The sequence below is a fragment of the Lolium rigidum genome, chromosome 2 (assembly GCF_022539505.1).
Source record: "Lolium rigidum isolate FL_2022 chromosome 2, APGP_CSIRO_Lrig_0.1, whole genome shotgun sequence".
Taxonomy (NCBI): Eukaryota; Viridiplantae; Streptophyta; class Magnoliopsida; order Poales; family Poaceae; genus Lolium; species Lolium rigidum.
In genome coordinates this window covers 223943413-223968602 of record NC_061509.1, presented here as the reverse complement: position 1 = coordinate 223968602, position 25190 = coordinate 223943413, and the positions used below count along the sequence as shown (strand labels likewise).

Genomic DNA, 25190 nt, shown 5'->3' with positions numbered 1-25190 from the left:
GCCACAATTTTTCTTAGTTTCTTTTAAAAACTTGTGCATGAACATAAAATGTGTAGATGTACATGAAAAAATTTAATTTAGAATTTTTTGACACTTCGAAATGTAGATTCACATAGTGGGAGCAAATGCTCCTATGAGCCAAAGTGAATATCCCGTTACAACCTCCCTTTCTTTCCGATTCCTCCGCTTTGAGACCCATTAGATCATCAATTTTTCTTACTCGGTCTCTTGGAGGAGATTATAGGGGTAGGATGTATGTGAGTTCATGAACGCGAGTTTATGTATGTAACCAAGATCATCAATACGAATCTAACGATACTAATTACATATAATATAGCCAAGATTTTGTTACTCAATTTTTATGATCAAAGTTCGTTTTGGAATACGTGTGCGCCTTATTCCTTGAAACAGAGGTAGTATTTGCAAGCGTCTACATCTATACTATCTTTGAAAAAAATAAATTAGTAGAAACACACGAAATGACAGAAAAGCAACATAAATAACTTTTTTTAGAGTAAAAAACCACACGCGTTGAGAGGATCCGCGGTTCTTGTTCCTGTCAGCAGTAAAAAAAAATTCCTGTCGCAGTAACTGGCGGGCGGACTGTAAAAGAAAACCTCGAAGTCAAACAAGTACGATCCAATAATTCCGGCCCAATAGCACATGAAGGTCCATGAAAATTGAAGCCCTAAATCTGAGACTTCTTCCTCTTCCTCGGTTCCTCTCCCAGTCTTGCTCCAGTAACTACAGCGAGAGGCGCGGCGGGGAGATGGCGACGAAGCTGAAGGAGGTCTTCGGGCAGATACTGGGCAAGGTTCGCCGGATCATCCCCACTAGACGCCCTAATTTACTTCTCCGGAGGTCTCGATCCCCTTTCTTAGTTCCGTTCGGTCGTTTACCCGTGGGAATGACGGGGGTTTCTCTCGCAATTGCAGAGGGGGGAGGCGGTCCGGGAGCTGAATGTCTCCATGCGGGCCAAGGTTCGCAAGAGGCGCGCATCGCCGCTGCCTTACTCTTCTTCTTGTTTCGGTTGATGGTTTCTTGATCTGGGTGCGCTACTGGTGCTTCAGGGGAACATGACCCAACGGCAGGACACGATGCTCCGGGCCTGCTCGATCTTCACCAACATGAGCTACACCGTGGCCACTTCGCTGGTCGGCTTCACTACATCGTTTGCTGCTGCTCAAGGTAAACAACCCCCCATTCGATCTGTGAGGCCGTTCATTGGCTTACAAATTGCAATCGTGCTGAATGAGAAACAGTCGGTTAACCTGTTGTCATAGCTTATAGCCTGCGGCGTAAGCTATTTCCACTTCGTAGAGTTGTGCTGAATGAGAAACACTGAAACACTGTAGAAATCATAAAGAGTTGTGCATGTCTAATTCAGTAATTCTCGTTTCCTTACACCAACCATATTATGGTGTGGTGTTATGCCAATAGTAGTATTTATCAAGCATGCACATGGAAACCTTCTGGCAGCCCAACAGCCTACGGTGATTTTTAAATTTTACATCATAAAAATAGAGGTGAGGATATGTAAAAACTGATATACAACTGTTAGATAGTGACAGTTTTCTCTGATGTGCCATGTGCTCTCCGATGAACTGTGTTGTTCAAATTGCAAGATATTTCTCTGTTCCTTTTTCCTGGCCAGTACACACCGTTCTTCTTTTGATATTAACAAGTGCTTGAGCGTACCTGAGAGATTGGTGGCCCAGTGCAAAATCTAAAATTAAGCCCTTAGTCTTACCTACTTAGGAAAACATAGTGTTCATACCACACTACAATGCTCTCTACTAATTACATCTTGTAAAAATCAGTTGATCTTGGCACCTTAATTTCTAATCTATGTATCTTAATGTTGTATTTTAGCAAATTCACTACTCTTAAGTTCCACCTCAAGACAATTGCAAGAAGACATGAAGCTCTTATCATGTAGTGCAGTGTTGGGAAGTAGACAAAAGATAAAATGTCCAATCACATGCTTGCAATTCATCCAGAAAATCTAGAGCTTCTTTATATCACAAGAGTGAAAAGTATATGAATGGAAAAACAAATTGACAGCACTACATAACGGTCTTGAAAGAGTCCCATTAAACTTGGGCACATGTAAGGAATCTGTATACATCTAACTTTTTTTAAGTATCAGAACCATGCTTACATTTTGTGAAGATCCTACCATGGCCTTCAAATAGGTTCTGGGGCAAGATAATAAATACTCCCTCCGTCCCATCATATAAGAAGTTATTACAAGCAATATAGGAGTATAATGGTTGTAATGACATCTTATATTATGGGTCAGAGGGGAGTAAAAAATTACCTGATTTTATACATTTTTTTAAATCTACAGTTCGCGTGTTGCTATTTTTGCTCCGTGTAACCACAATTTACTAGTGAGAACTTGGCAAGACAAACGTGGACATGAATTGAACCTTTTGCTCTTGGCTGCATCTTCTACACTCAAGTTATCTATTTTAGTTTAATTTGTACAAACACGCATGATCAAAAACCAAAGCAAGCCTCAGGGCACATAAAACCTCTGGTTATTTGCTGCACAATAATTGAACTAATATTTAAGTTAGCCTAACTAATATATGTACTCAAGAAAAATCGCAGGCCTAATTTCTTGGGAGGCCTGTGTGGGTGCTCACCCTGCACGTGCCATGATACATGCCAAGTGTTGTCAGTAAACAGTGCTATGTATTTTGTCGTTCTTATTACTTAAAAGGATATTGATATGCCTATTTATGCTATTATGTATGCCTGCAACACCTTGCCTCTGTTACATAAACCATTGTGGCCTGTAGTTTGGGTCATGTATGGGTCGTTTGATCTTATCTGTATTCTATTAATACGTAAGTGTCTTTTCTTTAGAAGTAACACCTATTTCCTTTCGAATAAATTGAAACAGATTACTTTCAGTGCAAATCAAACTTCTGTGATTAAATTAAGCTGCCAATACTATCACTGTTGAGCTTCCTGTCAGGGACTTGCTGTTGGTACCACACATGCTTACATATTTTTCCTGTTTTGCAGTACATAAAATTGTTGGAGGTCAACCTGTGCCTCGACTATTAAGGCTTGGAGTGAGTGCTGGTAAGGCTATGAACCTGGTGCTGGCCCTTGTGCTGGAAGTGGCATTCAAATGCATAGTCAAGCTATATATTTTCCAATTCTTAAAATATACGGTCGATGGTACAACTTTCCGACCATTCCCAGAGCTAGTAAATCTTGGTTCGCCATTTGTATTTCAAATTTTAAAATATAACTGATATTGATTTAGCACTTGCTTGGAATTGGAAACAATTTTGGGTACACAATAAGAATATGTACCAGTTATTGGACTTCTTCAAGGTTGCTTTCGTAATTCATATTGCAAAAATTCTAGTTGGAAGGGCACGTGTTGGCTTCTCCCAGTTTTGTGCCTTATATACCCTCTGTTTACTGTAAAAACGACTTGGCTTAGTTGAGGAAGCATGCAGTTTTTTAGACACAGGCATCAGTAGATGATCGGCCAAAAGATTTAAATTAAATTGAACCTTCTAGCTGCTAGACTATTTTTCCTGGCCTGACAGAAAAATGGGTCTAGTGAATGACCTTGGTTTACTACCTTCAAAATTATTGGGTGAATTGATTCTTGTTTGTTCTTGTGCGTGCACTAAACATTTTTCTAGCGGAATGATAATCTGATGAACGATATTCCAGGTGCTGGTTTGATTGCAGGGCAGATGGTGTACTATAGATCGTTGCATACATGTACTTTATACTTATTGAACAAGGGAGATGAACGGTTGAAAACAGAGCTATCTACTATGTGCGGTTTGTGAAGTCACGATACTTTACTTTTGCTGTGTCAGGTGTACTAGCTAGCTAACTGCTTGTTTCACTTGCAGAATACTTACTAAGCATAGTGATGAGAAATCATCGGTTGAAGCAGTACGGAGGCATTTTTATGCCGAGGAGCTCTACACTGATCAGCATAAACTAGAGTTCAGGTGGATCCCACGTAACATGTATATTGACGGCACCTATGTGGAAAGGCAGGAGACTGAAGCAAACAACTCGGCAGATAAGGCCAAAACAATATCTGCCGAGACAACGGTAAAAAACGTAAGTTATAACTAATCTTGAAGTTTATCAGAACTCAGAACACAAAGAGGCATCCTTGTTTTATGGAGGGAAATCTATGCATCTTTTTGCATGCAAAAGCTTATGCCTTTTTTGCATTATACTCAACAGAAGTAAAATCACAACATCATTTTATGTTCATGTTTGTAGACATCATTTGGGAATCTCATGGAGGACCCATTGGCCTGTATACTCGGTTTTCCAGACAACATGGAGAATCAGGATGATAATACCCCTAAGCGCACAACTACTATACTCAGGAAAAGGGACTCGCGAGCTCGGAGGAGAAGACATCGACATCATCATCAGCATGCAACATTGTGAAGGTCCGATTGGATCACTTCTGTACTTGGACTAGAGATACTTGCTGGTCCAACATTACCACTTCCATTTGACAATTTCGGAAAACACAATCTGGATATATTCTATAAAGAAACAATGGGAGTCTGAGTTCCATTATGCTGCAATTTATTTCATGTGGTGGACAATGCCAGTAGGCTTTTCTCTTGTTCTTTTCATTGCACTAACTCAGCACGCCACCTATTGTACCGTGAACCGTAGAATGTACTGCCATGCACTTTAGTGCCCAATCCGGATAGTCCATTGTAGAACCAATGGCTTGAAATCATCCAAGAGTTAGGCTACTGTAATCTGTAGAGAGGAAAGGAGAACAAATACAGAATAACTGAACAAGACTGCAGTGATGAGGCCACATTCAAACAGAGATCCACGCTCAATAAACAAACAGCAGGAAACTGCATTTGAGCTGGATGAACAAAAGGAGCTGGATTCAGGAACACTGGATGAAGGAAACTGCATTTGAGCTGGATGAACAAAAGGAGCTGGATTCAGGAACACTGGATGAACAAAAGGAGCTGGATTCAGGAACACTGGATGAACAAACGGAGCTGGATTCAGGATGTATTCGTTCTTCCAACAACTGCAACTTAGTTGAATTTGCTAGAGAACAAGATGATGTGGTTGTCTTGTTCGAATACAATTATACAAATCTCTTCCGGTCTGTGACTCGGATCTGAATCATATTCCTACCTGTGTGAACACTACATGTCTGATGCAAATGATTTCTACTGCACAGAAGAATAGCTTGTCTCTGATGATAATTTAACATTCCAGACGAACAAAATCAACCAGGGTACATCAGACGAAACATCCATTCCATGAAACAAGCTAAACAGAATCAGTAATAAAGCATGGAATAGCTCACGAAAATATCTGTCTGCCAGCATCGCTCAACACATTCAGCAGAAATTGTGAGTCCTAACATGATCAGCAATAGGCCAAAGCTAAATAGATAAACCATACAGAAGTGCATTTGAGCAACACTCGTCTTTTGCATCAACTTTCTGAAGGTCGTCATGCAAATAAAACCAGGAAGTCTGACCAAAAAACACAAGCCAATGATCCAAAACGTTGCCTTTCGCTGAAGGTAGAGACTGCAACAGAGGACTAACCATGTGTTTCCCTAGAATAAGCTGATCGCCCAATGAACTCAAAAAGGCCCCTGGTGGAGAACATCTTTCTAATCTTCAGTAAGCAGTAAGCACCAGCCCTTCTCCTTAAAAACTGCACCCGCCAAGAGCAACAGCACACGTGAACGGGTCCTTTGTAGAGAAATCAGATCCTGTTTTGAAGTTCAACAACCACTTGTCTTCACCTGCTGGAAGTGCACTCTCCAAGAGTAACAGCGAACACTCTGGGCTGGCCCATTTTGTAGAAAACAGAGGTTTCACTTTGGAGTTCGCCTCGGTCACTGAAGCGAAACTTCCCTTGTTGAACACAATCACAAGCTTCGTCAGCATCCGTGCAGTCTCCAGGAAGAACTTGAGGAAGGAGAGCTCGCCGCGCTCCCCTCGGAAGCCATAAAAGACCATCAGCTTAATGTGTGACTGCACACATTCGATAGCACCGACCTCCTGCCAGAACTTGTTGCTCAGCCTGCCAGTGGGCTGATAGGTCTCCCTGGACTGTAAATTGGTTAAATGAATTAGAAACTTCAGCTCATCTCAAAGAAAAAGTAAAAAACTTTGGCTCCAGATCAAAGCATTAGCAGTAGTCATCGATGATGCTAGTGCCCAAAGATGGAAATTGGTGCCAAGTTAAGCGATTGTGGTGTCACCTCAAGATGAAGCGTCTCAACATTGGGAAAGCATCTGAGGAAGCTGGGCAACATCTTAGCATTGTTGCGGATGGAAAAGTAGACTCTTAAGCCGAGGATCTTGACGCTTGGGACTGTGGTGTTCGGACTCGCCCTTGTCCCAGCCTGCAAAATGCACCCACTTTTGTGAGACAAGTTCATACATTTACATAAACATACAGTGTGGAATTGAAAAAAACATGGCATCGCTTTATGCACCTTGATGATGGTGTTGCCGACCTGTAGCGTGTGCCGCTCCGGTTCCAAATAGCCAAGTATGCTTAGAGAGGGGGCATGCCCAATCTTGACCAACCTGGGCAAGTCATCTCGGACTGTTGATGACCAGATGATGAGCCTCTCGAGGTGTGGTGCATTCTTGACTGCGATGTTGAGATCGATGCCTTCGATGATCTGCACGCACCGGAGGCTGCGGCTGGCGAGATCAAGGTGCTTGACAAGAACGTTCGCTTGGACGCATAGGATCTCCAGCACAGGGCTCCTGGAAAGGAGGAACTCCATGTCCTCCCGCCTCAGCATGGCCACGAAGCAGAGCCCCAGCTCGCGGAGGCGCGGGAATGCCACAGCGCACCGGATGGCGGTCGTGTCAGGGAACTGGAAGACGCCAAGGTACAGGCGGGTGAGGGTTGCCATGCCGAAGACGGTGGGTGGGAGGGGCGTGTCGAGCGGCCACGGGCGATTGGCCAGCACGAGCTCCCCGACGCCCTTGACGGCGAGGAGATGGAGCCACCGCGCCAGCAGGTCCGGGTACTCCTCCAGGCTGCTGCAGACGAGGTGGACGCAGCGGAAGGGGCCCGGGTGAGCGTCGAGGATGTCCGAGACGGCGTACGCGACCCGCCGCGCGTCAGCGCGCGCGTCCGACTCGCCGCTTCCGTCGGGGAGGAGGTCGGAGTCGATGAGGACGAGAGGGGCGGAGCGCCAGACGCCGCGCCAGCGGCAGGAGAGCGCGGCGGTGCGCGCGCCGTCCTTGACGGGGAGGCGGGAGACGATGTCGCGGAGGATCTTGTCGGCGAGGTCGCTGATGCGGTCGACGCCGTCCTCGGGTGGGGGGAGAAGGGCGTCGTGGCCGGAGACGACGGGCGGAGAGGGGAGGACGGAGTGGACGCAGGAGAGCAGGGTGACGATGTGCGCATCTAGTCCTTCTGTGACTACGCCGCACTCCCGCTGCTGGGCCTCTGTTATGTACCCTGATCTATTCTCTCGAATTCACATGCTCAGTAGTATCAATTATCTGGGATACAAATGGAAATAATCCAAAGCAAGAGGGAGGATTAGAAGCAGGAGGTTGAGGAAGAGAAGCAGGGGGAGATCTCAGAGTTTTCTTCCGATACAAGGCTTCCAAAAGCCATGACCCAGGGGCTCGCAGGCCAAATAAAACGAGGACATAGTCGTGTGTGCGCTTTGCCCAACCGTTGCATCAGGCCGTCCATTCTGGACCGCTGAATCGGGCGGCCCTTCTTCTCTCCCGCTTCGACCTTCGGAGCTGCTCACGCTCTTCTGGTGTACCGTGCTTGTTGATCTCTTGATCACGTGCCTTGCTTGATGGCGAAGTGGAGGTGCATGGCAGGTCCGTAACATCCCCCTTTCTTCAGAACCTGCTTGTCCCCAAGCAGGTGCCGATGGAAAACGATGGCGCAGCTCCTGCAAATTTTCCCAGGTTGCCAAAGTGTCAGCCATACCTGTCCAGCGAATGAGCCCTTCCCGCACCGTAGAGGAGCCAAGCGATCTGCTGCGGCGCGCAAGAATCTTCTCAGGTTCCTGGAAGTCCGGAGGTTCATCAGGCAACTCTGCAGCTTCAACACGGTTAGAAGGAACACATTTCTTCAGTTGAGAGACATGTATCACCGGGTGTATCAGACTGTTTGCTGGTAGTTTGAGCTTGTAAGCAACTGTCCCCACTTTTTGCTCAATCTCAAAGGGCCCATAGAACTTGAAAGCGAGTTTGTGATTAGCTCTGAACGCCACTGAGGACTGTAGATATGGTTGCAGTTTCAGAAACACTTTGTCTCCTGCCTCAAACACTCTCTCAGTGCGACCTTTATCAGCTTGAGATTTCATACGTTGTTGAACCCGTTCCAAGTGCTGTTGTAGGAGTTTAGTCATTGTGTCTCTCTCCTTTAACCATTCTTCAAGCTGAGGTATAGCGCAGGACTCCACTCTGTCAATGCCAAAATACCTAGGAGCATGCCCATAAAGAACTTCAAACGGAGTTTTCTTGAGGCTGGAATGATAACTCGTGTTGTACCAGAGCTCTGCTAGGTGCAACCACTGCACCCATTTGGATTGACAAGAATGAACGAAGCATCTAAGGTAACCCTCCAGACACTGATTAACCCGCTCGGTTTGCCCATCTGACTGTGGGTGTCTTGCAGAGCTCATGCACAGCTGGGTATCCGATAACCGAAACAGTTCTTGCCAAATTTTACTTGTGAATACCGGGTCTCTGTCAGAGACGATGGCAGATGGCATTGAGTGTAGTTTGAATACATCTTTCATGTATGCTTTGGCCACAGAGAGAGCTGTATACGGGTGCGCCAATGGCACAAAGTGAGCATACCGTGAGAATTTATCGACCACCACCATAATACAGTTGAACCCCGCTGATTTGGGCAGACCATCAACAAAATCCATTGTGACAACTTCCCAAGCCCCAGCTGGAATTTTCAATGGTTGTAAGAGACCGGGATATGCCACTCGTTCTGATTTTGCTTGTTGGCATATAGTACAACTACGAACCCAGTTTTGGACAAACGTCTTCATTCCGGGCCAGGAAAACAGGTTTTTGATACGATGATATGTAGCGTAAAATCCTGAGTGCCCTCCTATTGCGCTGTCATGTAAAGCCTGAGTAATTTTGGCATGCATTTTTGCATTGTTTCCAATCCAAACCCTCTTCTTGTATCGGATAATACCGTCACGCAGGGAAAAGTGTTCAAAGTTAGGCTGGACTGCCATTTTTGTGAGGAGTTTCTGAGCTTGTTCATCACAAGAGTAACTCTGAATTACTTCCTCAAGCCAGGTTGGTTTGCATTCCACAATTGACATCAATGGAAAAGAGGGATGCCGAGACAGAGCATCAGCTACCTTATTTTCTAGCCCTTTCTTGTAGATGATTTTGAATTGTAATCCCAACAGCTTCGTCAACGCCTTGTGTTGCCAGGGTGTAGTTAAACGTTGCTCTGTCAGGTTTACCAAACTGCGCTGATCTGTTCTGATATGGAACTCAGCGTGTTGAAGGTAAGACCTCCACTTATCCACTGCTAATAATATGGCCAAGCACTCTTTTTCGTATGTGGATAGACTTTGTTGTTTAGGGCCCAATGATTTGCTTAAGAAAGCCAACGGGTGATCCTCTTGTAATAGAACTGCGCCAATACCTTTATCACTAGCATCCGTTTCAACTGTAAATCTTTTGTTGAAATCGGGAAGGGCTAGGACTGGGGCAGATATCAAAGCTGTTTTCAATGCTTGGAACGAAGCTTCTGTTTCAGGAGTCCAAATATATTGCACACCTTTTCTGAGCAGCTCAGTCAAAGATTTACTAATAACTCCATAACCCTTGACGAACTTCCTGTAATAACCTGCCATCCCCAAGAAACTTCTGAGTTGTTTAACATTTTGAGGAGATTGCCATTTGACAATTGGTGCAATCTTGTCAGGATCTGTTGCGACTCCTGCGGCACTGATGATATGGCCTAAATAAGCCAGCTTGGGTTGCGCAAAACAACACTTGCTCTGCTTCACCTTGAGTTGATTCTGTTTCAATAGATCGAAAACTTCTTTGAGGTGTGTGACATGGGACTGCAAGGAAGGACTGTAGATAAGAATGTCATCTATAAAGACTAAAACAAACTTTCTCAGTCCAGGGGCCAACACAGTGTTCATCACTCCCTGAAATGTTGCTGGAGCGCCAGTTAAACCATACGGCATCACTTTATACTCGAAGTGGCCGTGATGGGTTTGGAATGCTGTTTTGGGTATGTCTTCCTCGGCCATTCGAATTTGATGGTAACCAGCTCTAAGGTCCAAGGTGGTGAACCATTTAGCGCCTGACAACTCATCGAGAAGCTCATCAATCACGGGCAAAGGATATTTGTTCTTCACCGTCATGGCGTTTAGGTGCCTGAAGTCTTGGCACAACCTCCATGATAAATCCTTTTTCTTCACCAACAATGCTGGAGCTGCAAAAGGACTAGCGCTGAGTTGCAATATTCCCTGCTTCATGAGTTCTTTGATTTGATTCTCAATTTCTGTTTTTTGCATAGGGTTGTACCGGTAAGGTCTTAATTTTGCCGGAGTAGCGCCCGGTAACAGTGGAATTTTGTGATCGCATAAACGTTTTGGCGGGAGTCCTTTGGGTTCAGTGAACAATTCGGCATATTCTTGCACCAGCAGCTGAATCTCCCGAGGCATTTCATTGGACTGTTTTGGTTCCCCAGCAGACACTTGCAGAATGAATAATATTCCACCAGCTTCTTCTGCTATTGCCAAATCTGAAAGTGAAATGATGTTACAAGACGATGTATCAGCTGTTACACCAAATAACCTTTTCTTGAGCTCCCCTTGTTTCACTGCTATCCACTTGCAGTTCCAGTCCACCTCCATGGGGCTCTGTGCCTTCAACCAATCAATACCTAGGATTACATCATAGCATTGTAACGGTATCACTTTCATGGTGGTGTTGAAAGTTGCTCCCTGACAGTGCCACTCACAATTAGGAATAAGAGAGGTGCCTGTTAAAATTTCTCCATTGGCCACCTTCACACGGACAGGGCTATGCATGGGTTGCACACCTTGCAAGAGTGATGCAAGAGAGTCGCTGATAAAATTTCCCGTTGAGCCTGAATCAATCAACATCAGTACTTCCTGCCCCTGGATGACACCCTGCAATCTGAAACATGTACTGTTTTCTGTCCCACCCATCGCCTGCTGAGATAAGGCATGGAGTTCTTGGTCCGTTTCATCCTCACCTTCAGTTGCTGTTGTATAGGAATCAGGGCTCTCTGGTCCTTCAAGCATCTCCAAGAGTTCCTCCACGAGATGCAACTGCACAGTGGCTGCACACTGATGTTGTGGGCTGTATTTCTCCCCACATTTGAAGCATAAATTCATTGCTCTTCTGTAATTCATTAGAGCAGCGAATTTCTGAGAGCCAGTAGCCTGCCTAGATTGTTCATGCCCCTTTTTATCATCTCCTGGGTTCAACACTCTTTGTTTGAAATTGCTAGTGTTGACTGTTGATAAAGGTGCCAGCGCTTTAGAGTTGACGCGCACAAATGATACAGACTTGCTGCTCGAACTGGGCTGGTAACATTCGTCTCGAATCTCCTCCTGCAACAGTGCGAGAGAAACAGCAGTCTCCAAGCTTTGTGGTTGTTGTATAAGAACAACAACTTTAATTTCATTATGCAGACCATCAATAAAGCGGGTAGTAAAGAAAGTAGGGTCTAAATCTGGTTTATAGGCTAACATGTGGTGCATGAGAGTATCAAAACGCTCGATGTAATCAGATACAGAACCTATTTGTCTAATTTTAAAGGCTTGTCGGTACAACATCTGGTATTGCCCACGATCAAATCGAGTATATATGATTTCACACAACTCAGACCAAGTTACTTCTCCAATTTTATCCTCTGCGCTCTGGAACCAAAGCGCAGCATTACCAGTGAAGTGCATTGTAGCGTGCTCTACCCAAAATTCAGTACTGACAGAATAGACCCTGAAATACTTTTCACAAGCCTTCTTCCACAAACGCGGATTATCGCCATCAAACTTTGGAAAATCTGAGTGCGGTGGAGGATTCCCCAACGGAACACGAGTAGCACTAGCACCAGGATCAAATGGGACCATAGACAGGTTTGTGGTCTGACCTGTGACCGGGGTTGGTAATGACGGAGGCGAATCCGTCACCACCACAACCCCGGTGAGATGTTCCTTGCCGAGGCCGAGTTGCCCGGAGTGTGCGCCTGAAGGCGCGCTCGATGGAGATGGGCTCATCGATGGAGGGGCGGCTGAAGGAGGCCTTCCCAGCGCACCAGCTCCCACTCCCTTCGCGATGTGATCCACCTGCCGACGCAGGTCCTTCACTGCGTCGCCTAGGCCAACAACCTTGGCTTCCATTTCTGGCCGCCAAGCCTCGAAGGTGGCCTTGATTTGTTCCATCTCCGGTTGTAACCGTGACACCGAGCCTTGGAGCGTGATGATGTCGGGCTTGATGTCGTCGACGGCGAGCTTGATAGACCCCATCTCTCGCGACATGCGAGCCTCCGAGTCCTGGATCATCTTCATCAACGCGTCCATCTTGCCCTCCATGGTGTCGATGCGGCCAGACGTATCCCACCGCGTTTGTGCCTTCTCCGTCCCCAGTTTGACTCTCGTAGGCAAACAGTCGAACAGTTGGTGTGCTGCTTTTCTCCACCCGCCGATCTCTGTTGCTCAGGACGAAATCGACCCACCGCGGGCGTTCGCGAGCGAACTTTGTGTGGATCTACTAGAGATCCACGCCCAAACGATGAGGATCCAGATGGATCGTGATCCGAACTCGAGGAACCGGCCAAATCGCAGGGAAACCTGCTGGAATCTGATACCAAATGTTATGTACCCTGATCTATTCTCTCGAATTCACATGCTCAGTAGTATCAATTATCTGGGATACAAATGGAAATAATCCAAAGCAAGAGGGAGGATTAGAAGCAGGAGGTTGAGGAAGAGAAGCAGGGGGAGATCTCAGAGTTTTCTTCCGATACAAGGCTTCCAAAAGCCATGACCCAGGGGCTCGCAGGCCAAATAAAACGAGGACATAGTCGTGTGTGCGCTTTGCCCAACCGTTGCATCAGGCCGTCCATTCTGGACCGCTGAATCGGGCGGCCCTTCTTCTCTCCCGCTTCGACCTTCGGAGCTGCTCACGCTCTTCTGGTGTACCGTGCTTGTTGATCTCTTGATCACGTGCCTTGCTTGATGGCGAAGTGGAGGTGCATGGCAGGTCCGTAACAGCCTCCGACGCCGCGTCCATGGGGAAGGGCCGCACGCGGCTTTTCAAGGCCGCCGCCGCAAGGCTTCCCACGGGCGGCGCTCCGGCACACCGGGGTCCGTGCGAGCACCTGCATCGAGGTCCTTGGTGCGCGTGGTACATTGGGACTGGTGATCGCCGCCGCCGCCGCTGCCGGAGTAGCTGACGAGGGTTTCGGATTTGGGGGTTTTCCTTGGGAATGCCGTGGCGGAAGAATTCCTTTTGGCAGAGAAGAAACCACCCAAATGGAAGCAGATTTGATGCACTGAGCGAAAGTGGCGGCCGCTGGCATGCAACAGGGGAGGCGGTCGCGTGGCAAACACAAGAGCAGGGGAGGCCGCCAAGCACACACACCAGAGGTGAGGCCCGCCGCCGAGGATGCTGCACCGGGGTGACGGCCGGCTGTGAACTTTCGAATGCACCAATGGTATTTGCCGCAGCTCCAAATGATGAAATCATATAATTTACCAGACAGTGCTGAATTAGACGGGGTAAAAATGGAGAGACAAGGAGGACACACGGAGTAGATGGATTACCAGCTGCTAGAGATGGAGACGATCGAGTTTAGGACCAGGACCTCTGTGTGACCGCTCGACACCATGTCACTGCCGCGATGCCGCTGCTGCTCATGGAAAATCCACCGCCTCCTACTCCTTTGTCGATTTAAAAACAAAACCAGTACTAGTACTAAGATGATACATACATATTAATATACAAAATGAACGGAATCTGAGATGGGCTCACCGTCGGTTGGCTGGACATGAAGTCTACGGACGATGACGTCTTCCCTTGATTGATCATGGTACTCGCTCTCTTCTCCTCTCCTCTCCTCGACAAGTAAAAGTTAAAGTCTAAGGGCATCTCCAACCGGGCGACCCAAACGGATGGCCCAGCGCGTCCGTTTTGGGCCGTTTGCGTGGCCGAGCGGACGCGCGGACAGCGGCCCGCGTCCGCGTGTCCGTTTGGGTCGCGCGCTGCGCCCAACGCGCGGACGCACCGCATAATCGGACAAATACGAAAAGAAACGAAACATGGAAATTTTAAACGATATTTCATAAACATATGCCCTATTTTGGGCAAAATTTATACATAGCCCTATTTTGGGCAAATAATCGACAAAAGAAGCCCTATATGGCTTTTAAATTTAAACTAAAAACCCTCTAGTAGGGTTTGGTCGGCGGCGCGGTGGCCGCCGGTGCGCCGCCTAGCCCCCGTGGGCAAAGTCGGCGTCGTCGTCGTCGTCGACGACGTCCCCGGCGGCGAGGCACCGTTGTGGCTCGACCGCGCCGGGACTCCGGCCACGGAGACCACGGGGCCTCCTCCCGGGCCGAGTGGGGGTCCGCAGCGACCCGAGGTAGCGGCGGCGCGGATAGCAGCGCCTCCTCCCCGAGGCGCCGCCGCCTCTCCTGCCGGCGCGGCGCCGGCCTCCGGCGGCGCCGCTCCTCCGCGCGACGCCCGGCCTCCTCGCCGCCGCTGCTCCTCGCGGCGCTCCTCGTCGGCGCGGCGCCCGGCCTCCTCCCGCCGCGCCGCTTCCTCCTCGTCCCGTCGCGCCCGACGGGCCCGGGCGTAGAGCGCCCGAGCTCCGCTCCTCCTCCGCCAGCCGCGCCGCTTCCTCCGGCTCGGAGGTACGGATGGCATCTCGAAGGTCCGGCCGGCTGGCCTCCTCCTCCGCCGCCGAGATGAGCTTGGCGGCGCGGATGTCCGGGTCCTCCTCCGAGGACTCGGGCTTCGGCTCGAGCAGCAGCGGCGGCGGTTGCGGCAATGCCGCGCCGCCGCGGGCGGCCTCTCCGATGTGGAGGCCGCCTCGGCTTGTCGCCGATGGCCGCGGCGCCGGCGGAGGCCGGCGGCTGCTGCTCGCCTCGTCGTCGTGGGCTCCGGGAGCGAAACCGCGCTTCGGGGCCATGGCGGCGGTTTCGCGGGAGTGGAGTGGGGACCGGAGTGGAGTTCCGCATCCCTCCGGTCCCCATTTAATACCCTCCCGGGTCACCGCCGGAGTGGGCCCAAAGGAGACGAGGCGACGGACGCCCGGACGCGAGCGGACGGCGCGTGCCATCCGCGGCCACGCAAACCTAGCCAATATTTGGGCCGGGTTTGCGTCGTTCCGGACGCCGTGGCCGTCCGCTTTTGCGGTGCGTCGCCGCGTTGGGCCGGGATTTTGTCCGGATCGACCCATCCGGACGCGCGGGCGCGGGATGGGTCGCCCCGTTGGAGATGCCCTAAGTCACACGCGAAACCCGCACGCGGTGTGTGACCAGTGACTAGTATATATAGAGCTGATGAAGGTTGAAGAAGAGATGATGTGGTGCTTACTGGTTGTGATTCACATAATAGACGGTAGAGATGAATTGTCCACGGATCGCTGACATGGCGTTTGGTGGTTTCCTGAAAGTAAATGTCCATATATAACTGAGCCAACTCCTCTTTAAGTGCGGGTGGGATTCAAGAGACATGCTGCTAATTAATCCAACCATGCACGTGAGAAAGAAGCTAGCCTCAAAAGCAAGAAAAATAATGGATTGGTGTTCCCCAACGGACCCCCACTACTAGCCTGGGGAAGATGCTAGCCTGATAAAGCAAGCAGCTTCATGGACTGAATTCTCATTGAGTAGCGCGTATAGGAAAGAAGCTAGCCTCGAAAAAGTGAACTGGTGGATGGACGCCTCCTACTAGCCTCAAAAGATACTAACCTGAGAATGTAAGCAGCTTCGTGTGTATCTACATAGCTATCACTACAGTCAAAAGGTGGTGGGCGGAGGTGATCCACAAGAGAGGACAATCAAGGAAAGCTTTGGCCTCTCTCGCAATGCTCGTCTCTTGGGAAATTTGGAAAGAAAGGAATGCTCGGGTCTTCCGTAACAAGTCCGTCACCATCGCTATGCTTGTTACAAAAATCAAAGAGGAGGCAAATTTGTGGTGTCTAGCCGGTGCCAAGGCTCTAAGTAATGTAATGCCGCGAGAGTAGTTGCTTATAATATTTGGTCTTGGCTTTTAGCCGAGATGGGTTGTAAAACTTCTAAAATCTTCTCCTTAATAAATGAAAATGGCAAATCTTTTGCCTTGTTTCAAAAACTACAGAAAGCAATCTAAGAATGAAATCGCAGCATCATGCAGGAATTTCTAGGATAAATCACTCTGGACTAGCGAGTCGGAGCACCATGCATAGAAATAGATATTTTAAATCCACGATTTCTAAGAATGAAATCACTACGTGATTGTGCTCACGGGCTGGTGTCATGGTGACTTGTTGTGGTAAATCATGTTCCCTTTTTACGGTGTAATTCATAATCTTGGTATATCAATAAAGGAATCGTTCATGGTTACTTGTTGGGTGTTGTGTTGTTGGCAAGAGGGAAAAAGACAACTCTCGTGTGTCTCGGTAGAAGGGATCGTTCATCTGCGGTTCTAGCTTTGTATGACGGGAGGGATCGTTTATCTCAAGAGAGGGATGGCGCCCTGTAATGGTGAGCATGATGAGATGTGCTTCTGTGGTACCAACGTCGATAGGACGAAACGTCCATCACTCCTTGCCAGCAAAGCTCCTCAACGGATGGAAACGTTGGCCATGCCTTCCATTTATCCTGGCAGGAGCCATGTATATATGCATGGCTGTCAATATATACGAGTACCAAACTTAGTCCCCTTGCTGACTCAGTCAACTTGTACCTAGCTAGCTGCACACAGATGCTAGCTTCACCTCACCTCGTAGGTGCACACAGAGGCAGGAGAATTAGACCAGCCGTTAATGCAGAGAACAATTAGCAAACTGGTTTTTGGAAAATTTGGGCATGAATTTCCTTTTTTATGGACATTTTCACGGCAAATATTGGATATTAAATAACTCAACTGATAAGTTCATTTAGAGGCAGAAATACAAGTTAGGAATTTAGGCTTACAAGTTGTGATCTGGAGTATCACAATTTAAATTCAACTGGTCATTATAGGAATTGTCACAAAAGCCAATAGATCATTACATGAATTGTCACAATTTACAAATCAATTGATCATTACAGGAATTATCACCAAAGCCTACTTCTAGTCTTCAACTTCTCTTTTTTACCTGCAAATCAAGGACAAGAATCACCATGTGTATCCCTGGTTTCTACCGGTTTCAGTGGTTTCCTCACACCAGGTCGTTGCCTCAGGTTCCAAACAGTTTGGTCCGGTGTAAACTGGTAATACAAGAATGTACATCTCACGGTTTGGTGCGGGTTGGTTCCAGGTTTTAAAAGGTTTGGCACCGGTTGACATCAGATGTCCATCCCACACCACAGCATGTGCGCAGGCCAGCCAGTGGGAAATGGCAAGAGAAAGAGAAGTGGTCAAAACCATGAGAGGCTAGCTCCTTTCAGCAATATGAAGAAACCAAAACAAGTGCCCCACTCCGGTCCCCTCCGTAAAAGAAATTTTCACTTCAAGTTTGAACTATAGCAGCGTACTAGATAGCCAGTCTTCACAGCTACTCCATACAAAGTTCTCAAAAAGCTGCAGGATTCATGATCCGAATAAATTTATTTCTAGCATTGCACCCGTATAAATTTGCAAAATATAACAATTCAGAAATAGCATCACAAACACAATATCTTCATTGCTGCAAAGGTTTTTATTATCACAATGGTTCTTCATTCCTTCATGGCATTACCAAAAAGAATCTTGAAACTGGAAGGAGGACATGAACAGGCACACGAGACGAACTCATTCGGCGAACACACATCAACAACATACGATTCAACTCCTGTAGTTTCATATTCAAATGGTTGTTCATGCCAAGTTGTAGCAAAGCCTCCAAACCTGAAAAGATGAAGATTCAGTAGCAGGATATCTTCATCACATCTTCAGTAGTAGCATTGAACTAACTACTGTTCAATGCTCATAAGATGGAAAAGACATTGTCCAGTTCTGATAGGGTCCGAGACATGCGCAAATTTAGCAAACTATCAACTTGTACAATTCAATGGTTCACTGAATTTCTGTAAAGACACAGAACTATGTAGACTATAACAGCCATGCCTAGATATTATGGACACAGAACAAGCAAAGCATCATCAAGTCAACAGAGTACCAACTAGCGGTGTTCATAAACAAATAGTAGGCCAACAACACCAAACAATTAACTACAGTGGCTTAAGGGAAATACTACCTATAACAAACCGGGCCTACATGTCAATTTCATAGCAACACAACTTTGAAGCTACATAGCCAAATGACCACTATCACCATAATTCAGGGTATTAGCTTATTAATGTTGGTTAATTTTATGTTTAAACCTGGATTGTAATGTTAGTTGAAGTCAAATCATAAAACTAGGTGAGCTAATGTGAAGCTAGCCTACATAGGCTTTACAGTTCTGATGAGACAATCGATGATATACTAGCAAAGGAAAGCTCTAAATACCAAGTGCAATACTTGCTATTAGTAGGAGTCCTGTTGGAGAAAAGCCACAAACCTAGATCTTCCAGGAGGAGTTTGGCAGCATGATAGGCACAACACATGTAGCTCGCTCATGCAAAACAACAGGAGGCAGCGCCACAACAATCAGCTAACTGCACCAGCGTTCCATCCGACTACAACTGCTTGAACAAGAAGCTAGGTTGCACGACAAAACAAAATTACAAGAAAGAGTCACTCCACGACACAAGAAGCCACTATTAAACAAATATGAGTGTTCGCAATTTCATATACTACACGTGATGACTGCGAGGTCAAATAATATTCCACTACCTCCCGTAGATTATGCTATTCTTGGAGTACTTTGTACACGTCTAAGCATGTTAACAGAAGTTATAGATATAACAATTTTTAGGACTACACGATCAAAGAGACTAACCACAAATCGATAGATACAGTTACATACACTGGATCTACCTAACAAAAACTCTGAAATACCACAAAACTACATTGCTTGACTCCTCATCAGTTCAACCACCATAATAACCGTTTCAATTCCAACCGTATCACACCGTTTCAAATCCAACTATAAAAAAATCAAGATGATACCACTGTGAAGGAAATAACAAACTAAATGCCTAGATTCTAAGTTCCAATTGTAAATTTCTAAATGTTCTTTAGCTGGATAAAGTCACGCGATAATGCTGAAAGTAGCAAGTATGTCAGATAACCAAATCCAAGAGCAGCGCAATATAGCACAATTCACATATGTCCTCTCTTTGCTCTTTTCCTTGTCATGTACTACAGTAGCATCAAAACTAATAATATGGACTTAAACAAATGGTTTTGAAGAGGAGCATTGAGAAGCTGTGAATCACTTATATAGAAAGCAGTGTCTGGTACTGAATTTTATGAAGTGCAAAAGAACAAGATGATTTTTTAAAGTAAGACATCCAAGTGGAGAATGGTTTCTATTTTCTATTATTTGTTACTCCATATTGTTGTTTAACTATTAAGTATGAAAGCATATAGGACATTGCAGGATTGTTTTGATCACACATTCAACATGGCTTCGTTAAAAAGTATTGCTGACGAATAAAATCAATAGACTTGAGAGTGCACGAAATCAGAAGGAGTGGAACATACTGCCAAGTGTCAACTAGTAGAAAACTAGCTGAACTCTGCTTGCTTGCTTCAATCGCGAATACTTAACACACATGATGCCATACACGGGTAAACAACATAAATACATGACAGTTAATACTAATAAGTAATACCTCAATATTTGTGCTCATGTTTTCAAAAGAGATGAAGTAGTCAACACAACTAGTTGGTATTAGATAAATACGCAGAGGAAAATCGAGCTCTAGTATGAGCAAATTGGGACCCCACATGTAAGCATAAGTAGAGACAAGTTACCAGAAAAATCATTACATATTGAATTCTTACCATGCCAATGAAATCTGCAAGCATCCTGGATCTAGTCTAAAGCCCAAGCTATCAATCGACATTTGAAGTATTCTAGGATAATCTCAAGATAAGAGCAATCAAGGTTAACAAGCCATGATATGTATACGTATTAAGAAGAATAATTATCATCACAGAGCCACACGCAATGCTAACAGTACTGTATTTCTGTCAAGACACGGAACAATATATGTAGACTATAACAACCAGACCTAGATATGTTGACACAGAACAAGCAAAGCATCACCAAGTCAACTCGATACCGACTACGGAGTTCATAAATAAATATTAGGCCAACATCAGGAAGACAATCAACCACAATGGCTTGCCAGAAATACTACCTATAATGAACCCAGCCTTCATGTCGATTTCATAGCAACACAACTTAAAAGCTACATCGCCAAATGACAACCATCACCATAATTCAGGGTATTGCTCATCGAATAGATGGCGAGAACACACCATAGGCTTTACAAAGCACATGTGGAAAAAAAAAGAAACCCAAGAACTTTTACCTAACCACGGAGCGGAAGAAGAAGCAACCGCTGCCACCATCATGATGACATATCCTTGTCCCCGGGGTCTTCCAGCTTCCTTCCAAGTGAGGCTGCACCAGGTAATGTTCCAGCTAGCTACCCTAGTTGTCATCTACTGCTCTTCGCACTCCTTGATCAAGAAAAACACATGGTTAGCTCTGGAGCAGTATTAGCGATAAGTACATTTTTGACAATAGGTTCATCAGAAGTACTGGAATCACCTAAAAAGAACTAGACATTTGACACTAACGTGTGATGAACCCTCTTCCTGGCCACCGCCCCCGCACCTCCAGGAAGTACCAATCCATCAATCTGGTGGCCATTCCACCTACTTCTGAGACACTCTCGGCGAGCACCCTCACCCAGTCCAGCATCCCATCCATGTCCTCCCTCTTCACATAGATGGGACCCCAACTGCACCTTCACATGCTCCAGCGCCGCATTTACGAGATCACCTTCTGCCTTGCCAAACAAAGACAAAATCAATTTGTTGTGCCTAATATAGTAACAAATAGATCTCACAAACCATGCACACAGTTCATTCCTTCACTTTAAAGAGGGTGATTATAGCAAATGATTAACTTAGTGGAAAAGAAAAATATAGAGTAGACAACAAGAATATACGGCAAATCAGATCCAAATTAATATCTTAGGATCTATTTGGTTTGGTTCTGATGCCCGCCTTACCAAAAAGTTGGTATGCCTTTGTCATTTCAAACCTATTTGGTTGGCCTCCAATTTTTTGGATAGCCCAGCCCCGCTGGAGCGGTGCAGTGTATTTTTTGCCAAATCGTGGTCAATCCACGAGCGGAGGATCGGTTCACCAAAATTTTGGACCCGCCCAGGATTTGATGGGGCTGGGCAGAGCGTAAACCGAACGCACCCTTAGTGGCTGACGTACTAATTGAACATGGTAATTTTCCTAACCAGAACCTAGTGCATCCATTCTGCTCCAACAACTAGCTGCAGTAGATTGACTTGAGGTGATAAACATGCAGCATCAATGTTCTAAAATCTTGCCATGAGTATGAACAATAATAGCAAGAAAAAATTGAAGTAATACCCAAGTGAGGTCAAAAATCTAATGCAACACTAAGTAGAGCAGTTATTTCCACCAGATAACAACATAGCTGTCTTGGAAAGAATTTCATATTGTGTAGAACCATCAAATGCTTAATTTTGACAGTAGAGCACGTGCGCTGTACTCCCCACTGAAGAAAAGGCTTTTTATGTTAGGGTGCAGCAAAAGCATGAAACTAGGATGAATAATTAGATGGCACTCTCATCTTGACAAAAGCTATAGGCTTGTTTCTAAGTAAGAGGTACACAAGCAACAGTATTTGGAAACAAGCACGTACATAGTTTCATGCACCCATGCAAATACATGCCTCACTGCTTTACCCAATAAAATCATGTAGAGAAGGGTCTTTCGAGAAAATAAAGGATCAATCAGATGACGAAGATAGGCTTGGCTGCTGAAATGTGGGATTGGATGAACTTTTCCATGTTGAGCCACTCAAGCCCAAGCAAAAAAAAATTCATTCGCTGCAAGAAAGGGAATACAATTAGGATGTTGCATAAATAAATAAAAACATGAAGAATTATCAACCATTCACACAACTGAACATTATTAGAAAATGCAGTAATTGTCCATGCTTCTAGGCTTATAAGAAAATAAAGCTGGCAAATCTCAACTTGAATTTAACATAAACACTATGTTACAGTAGAAGAAAAAAGGATGACTGGCAGTAGAATATGGTGGTGAATCAATAAAATAACAGAAACATTTGATCAACAAATGATAAACTACTCCAAACAAATATCAGAACCATCAGGTGCGTTGCCACAAAATGCATCTTATGATTCAGAAAAGAACTAATTAATAGATGAGAAACAAAAACAACACATTTTTTGTAGAACGAGAGGTACGAAAATAGAAAGCCCTGGTTCCTTACATAATTGAGTCAAAATGAACTAGATTCAACCAAGATCTGGTGCAGTAGATTCTTTACAAAGAAAAGAAAATTTCATCTCACTAACATATGGTCTGAATGTTCAATTCAGGAAACTAATTAGCACATAACACATATAAAAACACTATAAACACGAATGTTATCTACCTTGCAAATCAGAGAAGAAAAAACTAGTAATAGACCTTGACATAGATGAAGGATCCACCTCCCAATTGCAGCAGCAACCTTGCGTCTTCCAGCAGATAGGCCGGGGCAAGGGTGCCTTTCGGCTCTCGGACCACAGGGGGCGGGAAGACATAAGTTACATAACCATTGGGCTTGTGCGGCACCACGAACACCTTGCTCCCCGTCATTCTAGGACCAGCACCATGGACATTGCCAGGGGTAGCCCAACCACTTCTATGGCGCCTCTTCTTTGCATGTGCATTTGAAGCACACCTATCCAATAAAAGATAGAATCTGAGGTAAGTACCAAGCTTTCAGCAGCAAGTCTTCTACACATTTATGCAAGAAAAAGAGAACAAAATATATCACTGTTAATGCCAGAGACTTCTTTCAATGAAAAGATAACTATTTTCACCGAATATGAAAGCAACAACATCAACTTGAGTATTTGACCAAAACAAGTACATATTTTCCAGCAAAGCCTAAACCAAATATCATTCCGGGTTTTCATGTATCCCTTATTCATGGTTTCAGATATTAGATATCCTGGCACAAAAAAACATGTAGATCAGGTTGTATAAAAGACATTACACCAGCCAATGAAATATCTAGGATAGATATCACCCTCATCATGGTGTGGTCTTGGTGATAAAGATGAGTGGTTCATTCACACCAGATTAAGTAAAGGGCTTGGCACTAAGATTTCTTGTGTTCCTTAATTGAGGAATAAGTGGAGTGCAGATATGTTAGGATTCTAATTATGATCACCAAGTGATTCATAGGTTAGGTTTTAGCTATAGGCATAGGTTTTATGTGGAATTGATATTAGGGTGTAGAAACATTCTACACCGGCAAATCTTGAATTAACTCTTTGCCACACAAAAAAAAAAAGCAAACCTACACACTATAGCTCAAAACAAAGAGGAAAAGATGCCAAAGAGAGAAGCACAATGGTGCTCCAATTCCATCTGTATATAGAAGGAAATTACGCCATGAGCATCCGGGATCACAGAAAGTAAAATAAATTGTGTGTTGAAAATAATTTATGTGAGGCTTGATTAGTCTGTAGACAAATTTCCTCAAAGAAAATGGATCAGGGAAACTCGACCATGTCATCCATAGCTCACAATTCTCACAAATGGAGATCACGATTTCTCCACTATACATTTAAACAAATGCAGCTATCGACTAGAGTGCAACCAAGGAGATACCTTGGGGTGCCAATGTCGACGAGCTCCTGAGGTGTGCCTTGGGGGCAAACAACTTGACACTGCCTGCATACAGCAAAGACACATGGAATTAAGAACACTTAATTGTGCCTACAGTTCATGCAAAACTTTCGATGTGAAACATACTAGATGCAGTGTCAGGAAATCAAAGCTTAGGCACATCTATCTATCGTACAACCCTGAAGCTAGAGTTGCAACTGAATGGAATCAGGTCAGAAAGAACAAACCATCAGTCTGCCTGTGGTCGCCAGCAACAGCTCGGTGCGCTGGTCGCTGGCAGGAGACCAGCATCTCTTCATCCGAGCCTCCCCGCCGCCAATCGAGCGCCAACGGGAGCTCCTCCCACCGTCCGCGGTTCACAGGCCATCACACCGGCAGCCTCGCCCGTCGAATGGGCTCCCGAAGGTGTCTGGCCTAGAGAGGGATGGGATAGGGAGATAGGATGGAGCGGGAAGAGTGGCCGGAGATGGGGAACTAGGAGGAAGACATGCCGGAGCTCGAGGAACCACGCGGCGGCGACGAAAGGCCGGGATCCTGCTCGTCGAGGGACTGCAGATTGAAGGCTCTAAGCCATGGAGCCTGTGGGGAAGGAGGATCTGGTGTTGGCGCGGAGATGAGCGGCGCGAGGCTTCGCCGGAGCTGGCCGGAATCGATTTGTGAAGGCGGTTGCGCAAAGTGCATCGACCGGGAGCTGGAAAGGGGAGACGACGCGAGCGAGGTAAGACTGAGGAGATATGCGAGCTGTTTTCCTGCAGCGCTGCACAATTAATTGGACGTCTGACGGATCGACTTCACAATCATCCATAATTGCATCTAAAATTAAGGGCCCAAAATTATGTCTCACGTGCGCCAATGCAGCTCGTAATTTGAGCTCTCTTTGTGACTCTTAATTTCGTGACTTGCTGCAATCGATCCAGAGGAGTAGGTTTGACAAAATCTTTTGAGCTTTCTGCAATTGGTCGCATCCGTAACTACGGAGAGCGTGTGCTCAGTCAAGTGCGGCCGATGAATGCTATATTCCCCACACAAAAAATCCAGCGCGTACTACGTGAGAGCAATTCATGTACAATGCATGCGTGATGATGTACTAGCTAGCTGATCAAGATGCATACGTGGCCGGGTACT

At 45.9% G+C, this 25190-nt stretch overlaps 2 protein-coding genes and 1 long non-coding RNA gene across 10 annotated transcripts; 1 reads left to right on the top strand and 2 right to left on the bottom strand.

The window, feature by feature from the left end:
• Positions 1-741: 741 nt before the first annotated feature.
• LOC124688215 lies at positions 742-4630 on the top strand. The gene is made up of 7 exons (XM_047221925.1): positions 742-814; positions 936-980; positions 1071-1188; positions 3037-3096; positions 3706-3814; positions 3894-4110; positions 4279-4630. The coding sequence occupies exons 1-7, from the start codon at positions 770-772 to the stop codon at positions 4450-4452; spliced, it is 768 nt and encodes a 255-aa protein (XP_047077881.1). The 5' UTR covers positions 742-769; the 3' UTR covers positions 4453-4630.
• A 728-nt stretch (positions 4631-5358) lies between these two features.
• LOC124690604 lies at positions 5359-13286 on the bottom strand. The gene is made up of 4 exons (XM_047223968.1): positions 7897-13286; positions 6503-7500; positions 6266-6409; positions 5359-6113 (listed from the first exon to the last, which is right to left on the bottom strand). Exons 1-4 carry the CDS (start codon positions 12611-12613, stop codon positions 5706-5708), a joined length of 6267 nt encoding a protein of 2088 aa, XP_047079924.1. The 5' UTR covers positions 12614-13286; the 3' UTR covers positions 5359-5705.
• A 4531-nt stretch (positions 13287-17817) lies between these two features.
• LOC124693040 lies at positions 17818-24778 on the bottom strand. 8 transcript variants are annotated; one of them, XR_006999836.1, is made up of 7 exons: positions 24293-24778; positions 24048-24110; positions 22854-23109; positions 22057-22243; positions 20920-21156; positions 18754-20828; positions 17818-18098 (listed from the first exon to the last, which is right to left on the bottom strand). It is a non-coding gene; the product is annotated as an uncharacterized LOC124693040 (long non-coding RNA). The 8 variants fall into 8 exon arrangements; XR_006999839.1 differs by having other exon boundaries at positions 17818-18893; positions 20678-20828; XR_006999838.1 differs by having other exon boundaries at positions 17818-20828; positions 22819-23109.
• Positions 24779-25190: the final 412 nt, after the last annotated feature.

Excerpts from the sequence above, each read along its gene's own strand:
- LOC124690604 (XM_047223968.1), bottom strand. The coding sequence starts at position 12,613 with ATGGAGGGCAAGATGGACGCGTTGATGAAGATGATCCAGGACTCGGAG. Across the intron at positions 6,410-6,502 it reads TCGGCAACACCATCATCAAG|GCTGGGACAAGGGCGAGTCC; the intron begins GTGCATAAAGCG and ends TGCATTTTGCAG. Across the intron at positions 6,114-6,265 it reads TTGAGACGCTTCATCTTGAG|TCCAGGGAGACCTATCAGCC; the intron begins GTGACACCACAA and ends ACCAATTTACAG.
- LOC124688215 (XM_047221925.1), top strand. The coding sequence starts at position 770 with ATGGCGACGAAGCTGAAGGAGGTCTTCGGGCAGATACTGGGCAAG. Across the intron at positions 815-935 it reads TCGGGCAGATACTGGGCAAG|AGGGGGGAGGCGGTCCGGGA; the intron begins GTTCGCCGGATC and ends TCGCAATTGCAG. Across the intron at positions 1,189-3,036 it reads ATCGTTTGCTGCTGCTCAAG|TACATAAAATTGTTGGAGGT; the intron begins GTAAACAACCCC and ends CCTGTTTTGCAG.